Below are 16,908 nucleotides of genomic sequence, written 5' to 3'. Positions count from 1 at the left end.
GTTTTAAACAAGCCTCTTTTTGCTGCGTGCGGCACCGCTCAAACTTCAAATTTTCGGTGAGAGTAAGCAGGGCAACATAAATTCGTGCAGTGAACCATAATTTGAAGAAGAAAGAGTCAATGAAAAGAAATCGATTATGTTTCTTTCGCCCTTATTTAAATTCAAAACAGTTACGCCACTTTCGCGAATCACTCCGGATAGTAAATAAGGAAGATTTTTGGTTCAGTGTATTTCCAGCTGCGGGTGTCGGAGTTCGGCAAATTTAATAAAAACAAACAACGAAATATATTTACAAAAGGTTCTTTATATAATTTGCTCTATTTAGGTAGTATAATAATGTGTAATTCATAAATAAAATTGTAGAACGAATAAATGTGAATCATGTCCACCGATTTCAGCTGTTCAAACCGTTGCCGCTTGCATAGTAATGGCTAAAATTCACGAAGCGCTGAAACCAATCCAGTGGCTTGTCGGAACCTGGGAAACGGTAAGTGCCAAGGGTCACTTTCCAACCATCAAGGACTTTGTATACTCTGAGGTGCTCAAATTTGAATCCGTTGGTCAACCACTGCTGAACTATGAGGCCCGGTCGCGCAATCCTACGACGGGAGCTCCGATGCACTTGGAGAGCGGGTTTTTGCGGATTAAACCCGGCACCAATCAGCTGGCTTTTATGATCTCGCACAACTTTGGCCTGGCGGTACTAGAGGAAGGAACAGCCTCGGAAGGGAGGCTCGAGCTCGAATCCCGGTCTATTAGTCGGATGTCCTTCGCTAAGGATCCGTCGGTGAAGGTCCTTAAAAAGATGTACAAATTGAATGAAGACGGCACCCTGGAAATACGTACCGACATGGAAACGGACACCACTCCGATGACCAACCATCTGGTGGCCGTTTATAAGAGAAAAGAGCTGTAAGTTGATGAACTATATAACAGTGCGCTTCAAAAACTGATCACAAAACCAATGGCAACCTTACGTTACAAACATCATTCTTAAAATGCCATGGATCCTTTCTCTAATGTGAAATGCAATGGACACAAACTAATTTTTGTTTATATTTTTCCATAGATGATCCACTCATATCACGGTAGATAGTAGTAGCTGTAGCCTTCGGAGTTGCTCGTGATGTACCACTGCGTATTGTGAGCAGGAATGTGATGAAGGGCGTTATTGTTCGAATCTAAGCTAAGGTAAGCTGTTGATGCGGCAGGCTGAGGAGCCGCAGGGGGTGGGTTATAGGAAGGCATATCGTAGCAGTAGTCCATAGCATGGGATGGCGGGGGAGTTGTCGAGTACTGGAGTTCCCTTCGCAGATGCTGAATATATTGAATAGCAAGTCTGAAAATCATAAAGCCATTATTGGGATATTGTAGAAGTTTGTGTCAATTTTGATGACTTCCATGTCTTATAAGTTCGCGATACCAACCTTAAGCACTCTATTTTGGAATACTTTTTTCCGGAAGGTTTTGTGTGTGGGAGTTTCGAGCGAAGTAAATCGAAAGCACGATTCATGTCACGCATTCGGGTCCTCTCGCGATCGCATGCTGTTTTCTTGTAATCTATACAGGAAATATGAGAACCAAAAAATAGTTAGCTTTAATTAATGTTGACTCCTAGGAAATGTGATCTATCTCCAGTATGTTCACGAACCCTAGTCTACAAAGGCGATGACCTGCGTAATTTCTTGTCGTAAAAAGGTAAGCGCTACGTAGAATTTGAAAGGGGTAAGATAATGTGCGCTTTGGCTTAACTGCGAGCAAGCGGGAGCTGTGGGAATGCACACGCACTTTGCACTTTGACGTTACGCGAAGAGTGACGACGACGCGGGTGGCTATGATTTGCCATGCCTATTGCGATCACAAGATGTGCCGTGCGTCGTTACCAACTGGTACATATATTAGTATGAATCCACTATCACACATCCACTCTCCTCTCAGGAATAAAAGTTTGTTTTTTTTTCTTTTTTTGAAAAAAATATGTAAATTTCATACCACAGTATGGAAGTGTCCCAATAACTTAACGACAGGATAGATGTATCATGAAAGGGTTCGGATTTCATATTTGCTGGACTGGAGACTGATTTTCTTCTACAGATTTCATTGTAGCCTTAAGGACAGACATGTTACACTCCCAAAATGGCCGCCACAATGGCCAACTTTGGCATCTACTCACGATTTCGAAAGCACAAATCTCTTAAACAAAATCAGCGCATCTGAGCTTTTAATTTTAAGCTTATTACAAATGAGCAAAAACAGAATAATAAAATGCACTGTTGCTTGAAGATTTGTTTGTGTATATTACCCTCGTCAATAGCATACTGTAGGAGAACGAGCGAACGACACTGCCACCACCAAAATCGTCTGGTTCCTATTAGCATCGTGAGGTATCTATCGGTAACGGGATTCGTGAGTAAATGCACATTGATCCTTTGATATTTCCGAATATGTACGATAAAGCTCTAAAATTCTGGGCTTATTATGAAAACTCGATAACTCTCACTCTATCGCTATTTACCATTTTTTTTGACATTTATTATATTTATAAGAAAACTGATACATGATGCTTAAAAACATTTGACTATGCTGAAATGCATTTTACCCACATTTGGCAGAAAAAATACAAATAATTGTCGATTTTTATAAATTCGATGTATTAATCGTACAGAGCTAGGATGTGGCTTTCCTGCCACGCTAGCGGACTAGAACGCAATGGACATTTTGTTTAATCCGTGCACGTTGCAAAGGATTTTTTTTTCACAAAGAGCGCCTTTTAGACACGCAATCGAATAGGATGCCGTCATTGGAGCACGCCAATGGACTTGAGTGCGGTCATCCGGAAATGCTGTGAATATTTTGATTTATTTATAGGCAGGACACAATACAATCTTATACAGCAAGTGTGTCTTAATGGCAAGTCAACATACCAGAGTGCAGTCACCCGGTCTCACCCATAAAATTTTAATCTATGGTCACACTGTGGATTTCCGTCATACGGTCATGATTTATCTAAGATCAAACGCAGGTTAAACACTCGATTTGTCGTTGATCGACGCTCATGAAAAACAGCCGACAAAGGACCCCTCAAAAGGTCTCAGTCTGTTGAACAGAACACGCGATAGTATCTCATACGCCGCGAAACCAAAAAAAAATCCATCACAATTCCTCTGTATATTTCCTAATGTATGTATCGAGGCCGGGGACTAGTGCTAATGCGCGAACATCTGGACGTTTTAAACTTTATTTTTACAGTCGCCAAGAGGCTTTTTTTTCTTGTCTCCAAGAGACAATTTCAAGGGTGTGGTTATCCGGACACGCTGTGGACTTTTTCTTAATTGCCGCCAAGAGGCAATAACAAAGGTGTGGTCATTCGGACGCACTGTTAGTTATTTTTTTTCTATCGCCAAGATAAGTTTCAAGAGTGCGGTCATCCGGACACGCTGTCGAAGTTTTTTTTTGCCATGAGACAATTACAAGGGTGCGGTCATCCGGACACGCAGTGGACTATTCTTTTGTTATTGTCGCCATGAGACAATTACAAGGGGCGGTCATCCGGACACGCTGTGGACTATTCTCTTGTTATTGGCGTCATGAGACAATTACAAGGGTGCGGTCATCCGGACACGCTGTGGACTATTCTCTTGTAATTGTCGCCATGAGACAATTACAAGGGTGCGGTCATCCGGACACGCTGTGGACTATTCTTTTGTTATTGTCGCCATGAGACAATTACAAGGGGCGGTCATCCGGACACGCTGTGGACTAGATAGAGTGCGGTCATCCGGACACGCTGTGGACTATGGTGCAATCATCCAGACACGCTGTGAACTTTTTTTTTTATTGTCGCCAAGAGACAATTACTAACAAATGCTAGGGTGTGGTCATCCGGACGCGCTGTTGACTTTTTTCATGTCGTCAAAGGACAAATTCTAGGGTGCGGTCTTCCGGGCACGCTGTGGACTGTTTTTTTACTATCACCAGAGATAAATTTCAGCACTACGCTAAGGTGCAGTGATTTGGTCACGTTGAGAACTGTTTTTTTTTTCTTTTACTGCCGCCATAAGGCAGACATACTAGGAAACACTATGACGAATGCACACTATGCAAATCAAATATGATAATGCGAAACTCAAGTAATTCAATCAATACCAAATTCACGTTTATATTCTTTTCGCTCATCCATTATCCTTCTTCTTCTTCTTCTTGGCGTAACGTCCTCACTGGGACAAAGCCTGCTTCTCAGCTTAGTGTTCTATGAGCACTTCCACAGTTATTAACTGAGAGCTTCCTCTGCCAATGACCATTTTGCATGTGTATATCGTGTGGCAGGCACGAAGATACTCTATGCCCAAGGAAGTCAAGGAAGTTTCCTTTACGAAAAGATCCTGGACCGACCGGGAATCGAACCCGTCACCCTCAGCATGGTCATGCTGGATACCCGTGCGTTTACCGCCTCGGCTATATGGGCCCTTTTATCCATTATCCTTATTTTAAAATAGATAACACACAAGCTGTGGATATAATGAAATAATAAATAAATTGCATGTAAAAGTTCCCAAAATGAGTGTCTCGACAAAATGGAATTTTCTATATTTGTTTGTCACGTTTCCAAGAAATCATTTGAATATGAACCAGTTATAATTTCACATAGGCAATTTTGGGAGATTTAAAGCAGTTATAATCAACATAAAATAGTTTCTCTGCCTTGTTATGTCAATAGCACTTAAGTACACTATTGATACAGAACAACAACTGCGTTGAACTGGCTGAAATTAAAACGATCTTTTCTATTGTGTATGTTGTGATTGTTTCTAACCTTTTTCTCGTGATATATTTCTCTTGCATCATTCACGCACATGCAAACTTCACTTTCAATATTTAAAGCTTCTCTAAATCTTTGAAACTTTAGTCTTGGACCGGCAAAAACATTAGTTTCCGGAAATGTTATCTGATTGATCCCTACTACCATACGAGATCGGCTTAAAATAGAATCCGTCACATCGTCATCATCATCATCATCGAACTTTTTTGTTTTTTTTTGTCAGTTTCAACATATGAATATCCACTTTTCTGTACAGATGAATCAAACATCAACTGAGTGACATTGTGAAGAAATCATTAAGTATCTATTATATAATATATAATATACATTCTTCAAACTTCGCTAGCCTTTGCCACTGTTTTGAAAATCAATATCTAGTGTGCCATGTCTTCGTTGATGTTTTGAATCGATCACAATTGCAAAACTTCTAAAACGTGATGATGGGCGAAACGCATCAGATTTATGTTTCAAACCATTTTTACAACTATACCATCTCCATATCACTACATTTGGATGCGGTAAGCTTATTTTCTTTGATTGACCTATTGTCTTACCAACAAACTAACAGGCGACGCATTTTGAACCATGTCGGAAGTAGTGAGCACTTTTTTTGTGTTCCCTCAGGAAAAAAGTAAGCAGCAGCCGCGACGCTTGCGTTTGCGGAGCAAGATAAAACAAAGCACTTATTTTCACTCGAACAGCCGCCAAGGCATCTTTCGGAAAACCAACAAAAAACATTCATTTACAACTTGAAGCACTTCACACAAGGAAAATACGATGGTATCGATTGATACACAAGGAACTTACCATACCTAGACCTGGAGTATCCAGGCCCGTCAGTTTGTCCTACCTCACAAAAAATCTAACAGCACACTTACATATTTGTTTCCTTTTGATATAAAGCTAATTTCCGTCTGAGGGGCTAAAATTACGTTCAGTCCCAATACATGTTTCGACTATGAAATTGTTGATAGAACATCGATTTGTTTGAAATTTTGCTTATGCAACAAATGTTGATTGGGAGGTTTGTGTTCAAAATTTCAGTCATTTCCTTTGCCAAATTCAAAAGTTACAGTGCTGACAAGCAAAACCAGGGGCTGTACAAATTTCGATGGCGCACATTCTACTCCTTCATTGTTATAACAAAAAGTACTGCACCGTTTAACACGAAATTTTGTAGGTAAAATGAACACATCCAAAGACGTTGTTAGGCCAAATTTAAACTTTTTCATTGTATCTTTTGCAGAGTTACAGCTGTATTTCTCTGTCCCGATTATTGCGGATGCAGGCTTTAATCACTTCGACCAAAAAAAACACAATCACACAATCACTTAATCCCTGAACGCCCCCGCTTGCCCACATTCACTTTCAATAGGTTCTTACGTAATTAATCCGGCAGGATCGCCAAATGTGCGCTTTGGCTTAAGGCGAAACTGGAAGCATTTCCTCACTTTTTGGTTTTTGATTTTTTATTAAATAACGAAGCAATATTTTCAAAATCGGTTTTCGTGCACATGTGGAGTATGGATCAGGGTATCATCTGATTTTTTTACGCGGTAGAAAATGTTTTTCGTTTTTGCAGAAACCATTTTTGAACAAAATCTCACTAAAAAATGGTTTCTGCAAAAACGAAACACATTTTCTACCGCGTAAAAAAATCAGAAGATACCCTGATTCATACCCTACATGTGCACGAAAACCGATTTTAAAAATATTGCTTCGTTATTGAATAAAAAATCAAAAACCAAAAAAATGAGGAAATGCTTCCAGTTTCGCCTTAACTGCGAGCAAGCGGGAGCTGTGGGAATGCACACGCACTTTGCACTTTGACGTTACGCGAAGAGTGACGACGACGCGGGTGGCTATGATTTGCCATGCCTATTGCGATCACAAGATGTGCCGTGCGTCGTTACCAACTGGTACATATATTAGTATGAATCCACTATCACACAGATAAGTCCCCTAAGGATGAATTATCATAACTTTGTAAATACAAATCGTATTTGTTTGTATTCATCCTCTACTCTTCAATATGTACGTTAGTCGATAAAATACAAAACACTATTTTCAATAAGCAGTATAGTGTAGTAGTATAGTAGTATAGTATAGTAGTAAAGAAGAGTGACTAATTTTGCACCGTGAGAAAAGTGCTGGGCAAGATTAATTACCAGAATATTAAGCAATTCAGTAATTCTACGAAAAACGACAATATATACGATTTTTTCTGTAGCTACTAGTAAACATTTTAATAATTTATTTGGAAAATGATAAAAAGTTTGCGATTTTGGTAAGTGGTCGTAAGACGACTTGAAAATCTATGGTTTCGCCGAAAATAATCACAAAGACTTTTAAATAGGGGAAATTGTGTATTTTCGGCAATTTTGTTCTCTTCGTCATTGGGGTGTTTTTGAAAGCTGTTGAACACAGAGTAGGCCTCAAATTCCTACCAAGCTGAATTATACGACCAAGTTTCAGGAAATTTGGCCGACAAAAACCCCCCATGTTGAAGAGAACCTGCCAAATATTCATCTTCACCCTAGATACTCTTAAAATATTTTCAAAATTGAAGGTGGTAGTGCGGTCGTTTAAATGTAGGTTATATGGAATGTATCGCGTAAGGGGTCGTCCATAAATGACATAGAATTTTAGGAGGAGGGGGGGTCTCTGAAATAGCTACGAGCCATGTATTAGGTATGGGAAAATAGGCTAAGAGGGGGGAGGGGGTGTTGAAAATTAGCCAAAAAGAAAAGAATGTACGGCCAACACCAATTTAAAACATAACAAAAACGTATTACTCGAAAACTCCACTGACCCATCTTGCCCTAATTTCTTTTAGGAAATTTTGGAGTTTGTCCATTAGGAGTTAGTTTCTTTAAGGAACAAGAGTTTTGTTTGGGCTCCAGGAATTCGAACTAGGAAGGATTCTGAAGGATTCCCAGAAGAAAATTCCAAAGGAATTCCGTCAATCCTGAAAATTTACCACAAATAACAAAGGATTTCTTAGAAGAAGGAGGAACTTATTAAGAAATTCATAAGAAATTTCTTATGAAGAAATAACTCCTGGGAGGCTTTCATGAAGAAACACCTTGCGCTTCCTCAGAAGGAACTTTTTTGGTTTTTTTTATCATCATTATTGAGATTTCCAGCCCGAGGCTGGTTCGTCTCCGGAAAGTTATGCTTGAGTCAAAACAAATAACTTGCAGATTTAATTCCTGGCAAAAGCAATCCCAAAGACGTAATAAAGATGGACGCCAGCAAAATTTCTTGAAAATATTCGATATCGAAATTCCAGAGGTACTGCTGCTGCACAAATATCAATAAGAACTCCTGCAATAATCCTACAAAGGACTCATGAAAAACTATTTGAAAGGGTCCCAGAAGAATTTCCTGAAAAAATACCAGAAGATATATCTTGGGAAATATCAAAAGCAGCTCTGGAAAGAATTGCAAAATGATGTTTTGGATTTGAAAAACAGGACATCTGTGTTGATCCGAGAAAGAATTCCTGAAAAAATCCCAGGGATTAGAAACTCTTACTAATAAAAGTATTTCTGGCGCCGAAATACATAGTGCGATTCTCTTGTTATCTCCGAAACATCTACCAAACATGCCATCGTCCATGAGGTTCGGCGAGCTATTTAAAAGCGATCCTGTATTCCCAGCTACTATAATCAACGTTCAATCGTCTAGGACTACCGAATCACCATCGGTCGTTGCTACAACTTCATCCGTGGTATCGCCCGACACAAATGCTGAACTTCCGCTGACTACTTTGGCGGCATTATTAACTGTATCATCGACTATACCTATAGTTTGTTGAGTTCGGGTTTTCATAGTTGTTTGAGCGAATAAAGACATAGTTGAAGAAGTATACTGAAAGGGTTTATGTTCTTCTTTCATACGCAAACCTGGTTTGGTGTTCCACGACGAACAGTAATTCTACAGGTTTTGGGCCCGGATTAAGAAGAAGAACTAAAGTGTGTTTAGTAGTGAGTGAACATTGGTGATAGCGTGTGTTGAAAGTTAGAAGTTAAGATGGCTGACGCAAAGATTGTTATGGAGCGGCTGGACAATAATAACTGGTCTAGTTGGAAGTTCCGCATGGAGCTTCTGTTGGTGAAGGAGGGGTTGTGGTCAGTGGTGAGTAATCCCATGCTGGAAAATGCTGCTGCTTCCTGGGCTACAAAGGATGCATTGGCACGAGCGACTATTGGGTTGGCTCTTGACAACGGACAGTTGACGCATGTGATCGGAGCTCAAACGGCGAATGAGATGTGGTCACGACTGAAGGGGTATCATGAACGCGGATCCCTATGCAGCAAGATTCACGTGTTGCGGAAGCTGTGCTCGATGCGTCTCGAGGAAGGAGGTGACATGTCGGAGCATCTGAAGGAGGCTACAGAACTAGTGCATAAGCTGAATGGCATGGGAGAAAAGCTAGCGGATCACTGGATTGTGGCGATGATGTTATCAAGTTTGCCGGAATCATACAATCCCCTTATCACCGCACTGGAAGGTCGGTCGGAGGAGGATTCAAAGCTCGAGTACGTTAAAGGTAAGCTTTTGGACGAATGGCGGCGGAGATGCGAGCAGAGTTTGGAGTCTGAGAATCATAACGACAAAGCTCTAAGAGTGGCCGTGCAGCGCCAAGAAGGAAGAGGTCAAGGAAGAAGCTACGTAAGAACGACGAAACGGGAATGCTTTTATTGTCATTAAGATGGGCATTTTTGTCGGGATTGCCCCAAGCTTTCAGCACTGAGGAGAGACGAGGAAGACAGACGGGCAGAGAACGGAGAATCATCACATTCAAGACACGAATGGAGAGGAAATGACAGGCGCAACATTTGCTTCACTACGAAGGTCAAGACTTCTAATACGACGAAGAGATGGTTAATCGACAGCGGAAGTACCAGCCATATGACAGGATCGATTGGTCTGTTGAAGAATATGATGCCATGTACAGACGAAGTTATTCTTGCTGATGGTAAGGCTGTATGTGTAAGGGAACAGCTGAATATACTGGATGTGACGACAGTGGTGCAAGGGTTGAAGTAAAGTTGAAAGATTGTTTTTTTATGTGCCAGGATTAGCTGCAAATGTATTGTCGGTAAGCAGAATGATAGAAGCAGGCTTTACGGTTATCTTTAGTTCAAGAAGTTGTGAGGTTTGCAAAGATGGGGTCGTATTGACTAGTGTCTAGCCCCTTACTGGGTAAGCTAGCGATAGTAGGTAGGCATATGTCATCGATGTTATTGTTGTTTGTGAGCTGCATCGAGTAGGTTGAGTTCTTGCAGTTTGTTGAGTTCGGTTTTTCATAGTTGTTTGAGCGAATAAAGACATAGTTGAAGAAGTATACTGAAAGGGTTTATGTTCTTCTTTCATACGCAAACCTGGTTGGGTGTTCCACGGCGAACTTGGCAGTAATTCTACAACTTTGAATGGGTACTCGTCACTTGGGGGAGATCACTCTCGACAAATCAGTAGCTTCTCGGTTCGCAGTCAGGTATCTCCAATGGGTTTGGGGAATGGCAGTCCGTCTAACGTGATAACGGTCTGCTCGACGGTTCCAAAAGCGTCGATTCCGCAGGCACCGGTTTACAGTGGGTTACCAGGGATTGAAAGTGCACTTAGAATACGCCCAAATTCCATCATATCGCAATCTCTCATGGGCGAGTATTATACAATGAATTCGCCTCAACTTCATTGCAATATCCGGTGGGTCCAAAGCATCAGCAATTGTTGGCGAGACAAGTTATGCCAAGAGATCTCCCGCCGTTCCGAGGGGATCCTGAGGATTGCTCGCTATTTTTCAGTGCATACTCCAATTTGACAGCCGCATACGGATTCACCAACGTGGAAACTTTGGCTCAGCTTCAACGTTTGCTTCTCCCGGCGTGCCAGTCAAGTCCATCCTGTATATGCTATACGGAAGACCGGAACTGCTTATCCAGACATTACTGGACAAAGTTCGAGACTCCTGTACCAAAGGCGGACAGGTTGGAAACGCTTATCACTTTCGGCATGGCAGTTCAAAACCTACATATGTGATCAGGCAACTGGGCAAATCGCACATCTGTGTAACCCAGTTCTACTGCGGGAACTGGTGGACTAGATTCCCGCTCAGCAACGTCTAAACTGAGCGCTGTACAAACAACAGTTTGCTATGGCCGATCCTCGTACCTTCGCTGAATTCATGTCCATGCTAGTGGCAGCAACCTCAGACGTCACAGTCACTACGGATTCTAAGCAGTCACGATCGGGACGAGAAGAGCGTAGCAGGGACAAAAGCTTCCTCAATACTCACGCTGCCAATGAGCCAACCGCGACACAGAGTAATTCAGAAGATGCGTCGAAGTAGTCAAATTCAAGGTTCTGTGCCTGGCGTGCAGCGGACGTAATCACAATGTAAATGATTGTTCGACGTTCAAAAAGGGTAGGAAGCAAATAGCCGTTGGAAAATTATCCAAGATTATCACCTTTGTCGCACGTGCTTCAGGAAAAACGTACGCCGTCCGTGCAGCATCGACACCATCAGTTGCTACACTCTTACTAACGGAAGCAGGCGGCCAAGGAAGATCAGAAGACAACGAAACACAACGATAATTCTGGAGATGGGCTGGCCTGCCAGGAAGTCTACACTGTTTGGTATTCTTCCCGGCAAACTATATGGGAAATCAGAGAAAACCTTTGCGTTTTTCTACGATGGTTCAGACATGATTCTGGTTTAACAATTCATTGCGAACCCTGATTAGGTATCGATGATGGTGAACAACTTTCCCTTTACCTAACGTGGATCAGCAACGTGACCCGACGGAAATCGAAGTCCCAACGCGTTGAGACAAACAATGGTGACCGCAACGTTGTTTACAGTTGCTGACCGCAACGCAGAGCATATGTGAGGGTCGACAAGGCTTGACTCGCTTGGTCGGTCTATGGTCATACAGCATAGGGGCAAAAGGTTTCCAACTTTACGCAGTATGTTTGCATGTGCCGGCAAGAATCCCAGGGGAACCGAGATATTAATGATATTGCCAAGTGACATTTCACGGTTGAAAGCATTGGGGTTTTGGCTGACAAGCGGCTAGAATCAAAAGAGGGACAATCGTGCCCGTCACATTTTTGAGGAGGCAACAAAGCGCGTTACAAATAGGTTTAAGACTGGCCACGACTATGTAGAATTTCCGAACAGTTTTCCAATGTTAATGCGACGACTGGAATGTTTCGAGAGAAGAATGAAGAGGGATCCCGAGCTACAAGCAAGCGTGCAGCAGCAGATTAACCAATATTTGGAGAACAACTATATCCACGGACCCTCGGAGTGTGGTATTGGCGCTAGGCGTCGTGAGAAATCTGAAAAAAAAAACAAGAAAATAGAATGGAGTTGTCTCGACGAAGCAAAATATCCTGCGCTGTGTCATGAGCCTGTTTGACTTGCAGGGTATCCTGTCACACGTCACGATCATGCACAGATGTAACGTCTCGTTGGTTTCGTAAGCCTGGATCTCTATACAGCCCGGAAACAGAATACAAAGTCGGAGCAAAGGTCTAGTCTAGTCTTTGGAAACAGACGAAGAATTGCGGCCCTGCATCGAGAGAAGCCAGTTGAAAATGTCTACCAGATCGACAACTTTGCTAAGTGGGAACGTCTGTTAAGAGTAGCAGCTTACGTCCATCGATACATCGCGAATTGTTACCACAGAAGCAACAAGCAGGAACAGATCACAGAATTCTTAAACCAGGAAAAACTGCAGAATGCGGAGAACAGCCGAAACCGGATCCTCCGGTTGGCCTGGGAGGTCGTAGGTCGATGGACATGACAAATCATTAATATATGGACAGATCATGCACAGTTTGGCGCCATGAATGACCCAGAAACTGATTCCTCCTGGACACATTCAGGTGGCTACGAGTTGGCCAATTGATGGATATGATAAATCATGAAAATAGAGCCGGCCATGTCTAGTTTTGGTGCCGTGACCAGAACGTCCTCGCAAGAGAGCATATTTCTGTGGCCATGGGTTGGCCCTGGAAGTTGGTCAGAAAGGCCATTGCATTGGTCGTTTTGTTGGCTGTTACGAATATGATGGATATGAAAAATCATGAAGTTCTGTTAAGTTCAGGATACTGCACAATAAGATTATGACGTCGCTGTAGAAATCGAAGATTACCTCGTGTTTGTGAAGCGTTATCCGAAACTTCGAATTTAATTGGTCCAATAAATAATTAAACTCTCATTATTTTTAATTGAATTTATTGTCGTCGCGGTTGAAACCCGAAGTTTCCCCACACCCGACAATCGAGTTTACATAGTGCGCTGGACAACGGACCTGGCCCTCTATCCAACGCACTGTGCCCGACGTACTTCCGAAACACGGTTTTCAACTGCACGAACAATAGATTAGACAAAAATAAGATAGCATGGCGTTTAACTATAGAGCATAGAATTTTACGCCACCCAAATAAAGTCACGCGACAGTGCAACCTCGTTGATATTTATTATGTGCGATCAGCGAGGATGCGAAATCAGTAACACCAGCCAGTGAATTTATTTATTATGCTTTTGGTCGAAATATAAAGTGACCGAACGTGCGAAAATTGATTTTTAACCTACTTAGAAATGTCGCAACTCAATTTGGATTAGTGCATATTGTTGCTTTTAATTAGCTTAATGATGCGCAACAGAAAAAATAGATTCAAATTTACTTCGCAGCTGCAACTTCGCATGTGCTTCTAGCGACGACTTCGATTTGGTGGTGCGACGATAATATTTTTCTAAAGGGTGATACGGTCAAAATTTGGTCACACAATTTGTTTCATAACTTGAGACTGCGTACACCAAAACAGCTGATTTTTGAACCAGTAATGGTACATTATATGTAACTTATACCATAAAATTTTCATCAAAATCGATTTAGTATTTGCGGAGATATTGTGAAATTTTGTACAAAGAGGATTAAAAAATAAGAACACATTTTTACTCTTTTATTTATAGAGCCAGAAATACTTAACCAATATCAATGAAAATTTTTCTGTATGTAAAGTATACATATCAAAATGTTGCGTAAAAATTTCATTCAATTTGATTCAGCCGTTACAAAGTTATATTTATTTAGGTGGTCAAATTTTGTCAAGTCAAGTCAAATTTTGGTCACACAATTTTTTTCATAACTTTAGACTGCGTACACCATTACAGCTGATTTTTGGATCAGTAATGGTATATTATATGTAGCTTGTACCATAAAATTTTCATCAAAATCGGTCTAGTATTTGCGGAGATATTTTTGAACCCTAAGATCTGCAATTTTTAAATTTTGTGCAAAGAGTATTCACAAATAAGAACACATTTTTGCTGTTTTATTTATAGAGCCAGAGATACTTAACCGGTTTCAATGAAAATTTTTCTGTATGTGAAGTATGCATATCAAAATGTTGTGTAAAAATTTCATTCAATTTGATCCAGTCGTTACAAAGTTATATTTGCTTAAGTGGCACCCGGTCAGTTTTTTTCATATTCAAACTGCTACAACTTTGAAAGTATCCATACAAAATGGCTCAAAATTTTACTAAGGGCATATTTTCATAATAGTATTATACTGTAAAATTCTGATAAAAATCGGAGCAGTATTGGTAGTTCTATAATCAAAATTGTTCTTTACTGACCTTAAATTTCCGAAAATTTACTATGGATCGCCTTTGTACAAAATTTTAAAAAGGTAGGTCGATGGTTTTATCTATATATCAGCCAATACTTAATCGATTTTGATGACAATTTTATGGTACAAGGTACATATAATGTAGCATTACTGATCCAAACATCAGCTGTTTAGGTGTACGCAGTCTAAAGTTATGAAAAAAAAAATTGTGTGACCAAATTTTGACCGTATCACCCTTTAACACTTATGTGGCCGGCAGGGTACCCGGGTACCTTTTTCAATTTCAAATCTCGATATTTTAATGGTTGTTGAGACTAGGATGTTTGAACTCTGTTAGATCTTAGAACTCGTGAATATACATCTATTAATGGGGTTGACCGAATTTTAAAGTGAGGAGGGGCAGGGGGAGGGGCTCCTGCATTTTTTTATTACGTGGAAGGCCGGCAGGGTACCCGGGTACCCACGAAATTGAAATGATCATATCTCCGTCAATTTTTCATAGATTTTGGAAATTTTTAGCTCATTCAACTCAGAAACTCATCATCTATCGGGGAAATATTTGGTTAGACCGATCTAATCACCGTGGTTTTCGGAAAATCCATATTTTTGGGAGCATGTCCCTCTACCATATTGAAACCCACATTGTTAAGGCTAGGATATCTTAAAGTGTTTATGGTCAACCATGGCCCCACGAGAAGCGTGTTCCGAAATCACAGTTTCAAAGTCAACACGTTTTATGATTCCAGGCCAGTTAGATACAATATGCCAAAGCAATTTTACGATGCTTGGTACCGAAATTGCTACTAACCTACCGAAAATCCCGTATATTGTATTGCATAAAAACATGGATCCGTAAATCCGGATTTTCCGGCACCCATGGTGATCGGACCGGTCCAACCAAATACGATCTCGATAGATAATGAGTTTCTGAGTTGAATGAGGCAAAAACTGTTAAAATCGGTGGAAAATTCGCTGAGATATGATCATTTCCATTTCGTGGGTACCCGGATACCCTGCCGGCCTTCTACGGGTGTTTTTTTTGCTGGCCACACTACGGTTAAACTTTTCCACTACCGATCATTGTAATGTGTGCATATAATAATAAGTTATGGCTTGATTCAGTACCTTTTTCTATTTCGAGGGCTCGCTTTTTCCAAATAGTGGTATCGAATTGATGTAATACGTCCGTGTTTCCTGTACCTTTCAGTAACACATTTGCACTTGAAGACCCATATCCGCTCATCATTGGTCTGATATTTGAACTGGCATAGTTATCACTGTAGTATCCTTTGCTACTAATACCAACGGCTTCGACTCGATCGTTAGAATTGACACATCCTGATTTCGAAAATTCTATGGTAACGATTGCCGAATTTTCGCCGCTAGAATTAATCTGCAGTAAAGTTTCCGGTGGCGACGTGGTTGGCTTCAAAACATTTTCCGACACTGAATGCGCGTACATGGCTCGACTAGAAGAGCGTAAAACACGTGGTTGCACTTTATCGTTGCTCATTATCGATGGTTCGGCAAAGATTTCCCGGGAAGGCACTATTTGATGTTCTTGCAATGTTATATGTTCTACATCTTTAACACTAATCGGAGGTGTCGTGTGCTCGTTACCACTGTCCACTTCGACGTCCAGCGAAGAATTGCTACTCGATGGGTATTCATGATCGTTACTCAGATCGATCGGAATTAAGTCAGCGATATTCATAGTGTTCACACTGTTTTTAATAAACAACAATAAGCCTTTATCGGAATTGGTGTATATAGTGGGGCACTAAAACCTTGTTTGGAGAATAAAGGTCTGTTCCATTTCAACTGGTGATTAGAAATGAAAAACAGACTGCGGTCAGTACCTACTTGCTCCCGGAGGCAGTTCGATATCATCCCAAGAAATAAACCAACGCGCGATCGTTAACGCCAGATCACTAGGGTGTTCCAGGTTAGGTATAACCTGCTGAAGCTAGGAAAGTCAGTGATCGAGATTCCAAAAACTTTAATTATCCAAAATTGTGCAAGTATATATTGACTATTATAAGCAAAATATTTTTTTTTTTATTAATGCGTGTTTCAACTTCAAGCTTATTTTATACGCAGCAAAATTAAAAGATGAAAACGGAAATCTTAAATGAACAAACTGTGAAGAATGAAATGTTTGTACTAGTAAGTGAAAAGGAAATAAATGAAAGTTTGAAAAATATTTGGTTCCATCTCGATCTTGACCATTCCGGACAACTTCTTTAAACATTGCTATCCTTTTGTCAATGAAATAAATTATGGTAATTTCGCTATTTGATGTTCATATTCATATAATTACAGGTTGAGCTAAATATGAGCTAAGTCTGCGTTTTACTCCTACCAGAAATTGGAAAAACATTCAAAACATCAAGAGAAAGTATTTATGGCACACCCTTATGTCTCATTGCATTAGCC

The 16,908-nt window shown here is 40.7% G+C and overlaps 2 protein-coding genes across 2 annotated transcripts; one reads left to right on the top strand and one right to left on the bottom strand.

The window, feature by feature from the left end:
* Positions 1 to 264: 264 nt before the first annotated feature.
* On the top strand, positions 265 to 1,376 carry LOC109419151 (peroxynitrite isomerase THAP4-like). Its single transcript, XM_029852118.2, has 3 exons — positions 265 to 340; positions 399 to 912; positions 1,070 to 1,376. The coding sequence occupies exons 1-3, from the start codon at positions 337 to 339 to the stop codon at positions 1,071 to 1,073; spliced, it is 522 nt and encodes a 173-aa protein (XP_029707978.2). The 5' UTR covers positions 265 to 336; the 3' UTR covers positions 1,074 to 1,376.
* Positions 1,044 to 16,363, bottom strand: LOC109419141 (uncharacterized). The gene is made up of 3 exons (XM_019693367.3): positions 15,598 to 16,363; positions 1,428 to 1,560; positions 1,044 to 1,339 (listed from the first exon to the last, which is right to left on the bottom strand). Exons 1-3 carry the CDS (start codon positions 16,184 to 16,186, stop codon positions 1,084 to 1,086), a joined length of 978 nt encoding a protein of 325 aa, XP_019548912.3. The 5' UTR covers positions 16,187 to 16,363; the 3' UTR covers positions 1,044 to 1,083.
* Positions 16,364 to 16,908: the final 545 nt, after the last annotated feature.

Source organism: Aedes albopictus, chromosome 1 (assembly GCF_035046485.1).
Source record: "Aedes albopictus strain Foshan chromosome 1, AalbF5, whole genome shotgun sequence".
Classification (NCBI taxonomy): domain Eukaryota; kingdom Metazoa; phylum Arthropoda; class Insecta; order Diptera; family Culicidae; genus Aedes; species Aedes albopictus.
Note: the sequence above shows the minus strand (reverse complement) of the source record. Positions and strands in the feature narration are given on the sequence as shown.

What these genes read in the sequence shown, in the direction of transcription:
- LOC109419141 (XM_019693367.3), bottom strand. Translation starts at nt 16,186, where the DNA reads ATGAATATCGCTGACTTAATTCCGATCGATCTGAGTAACGATCATGAA. An exon ending in AGCCCTCGAAATAGAAAAAG is followed by an intron (nt 1,561 to 15,597) that starts GTACTGAATCAA and finishes TTTCCTGTATAG; the next exon opens with ATTACAAGAAAACAGCATGC. An exon ending in TCCAAAATAGAGTGCTTAAG is followed by an intron (nt 1,340 to 1,427) that starts GTTGGTATCGCG and finishes TATGATTTTCAG; the next exon opens with ACTTGCTATTCAATATATTC.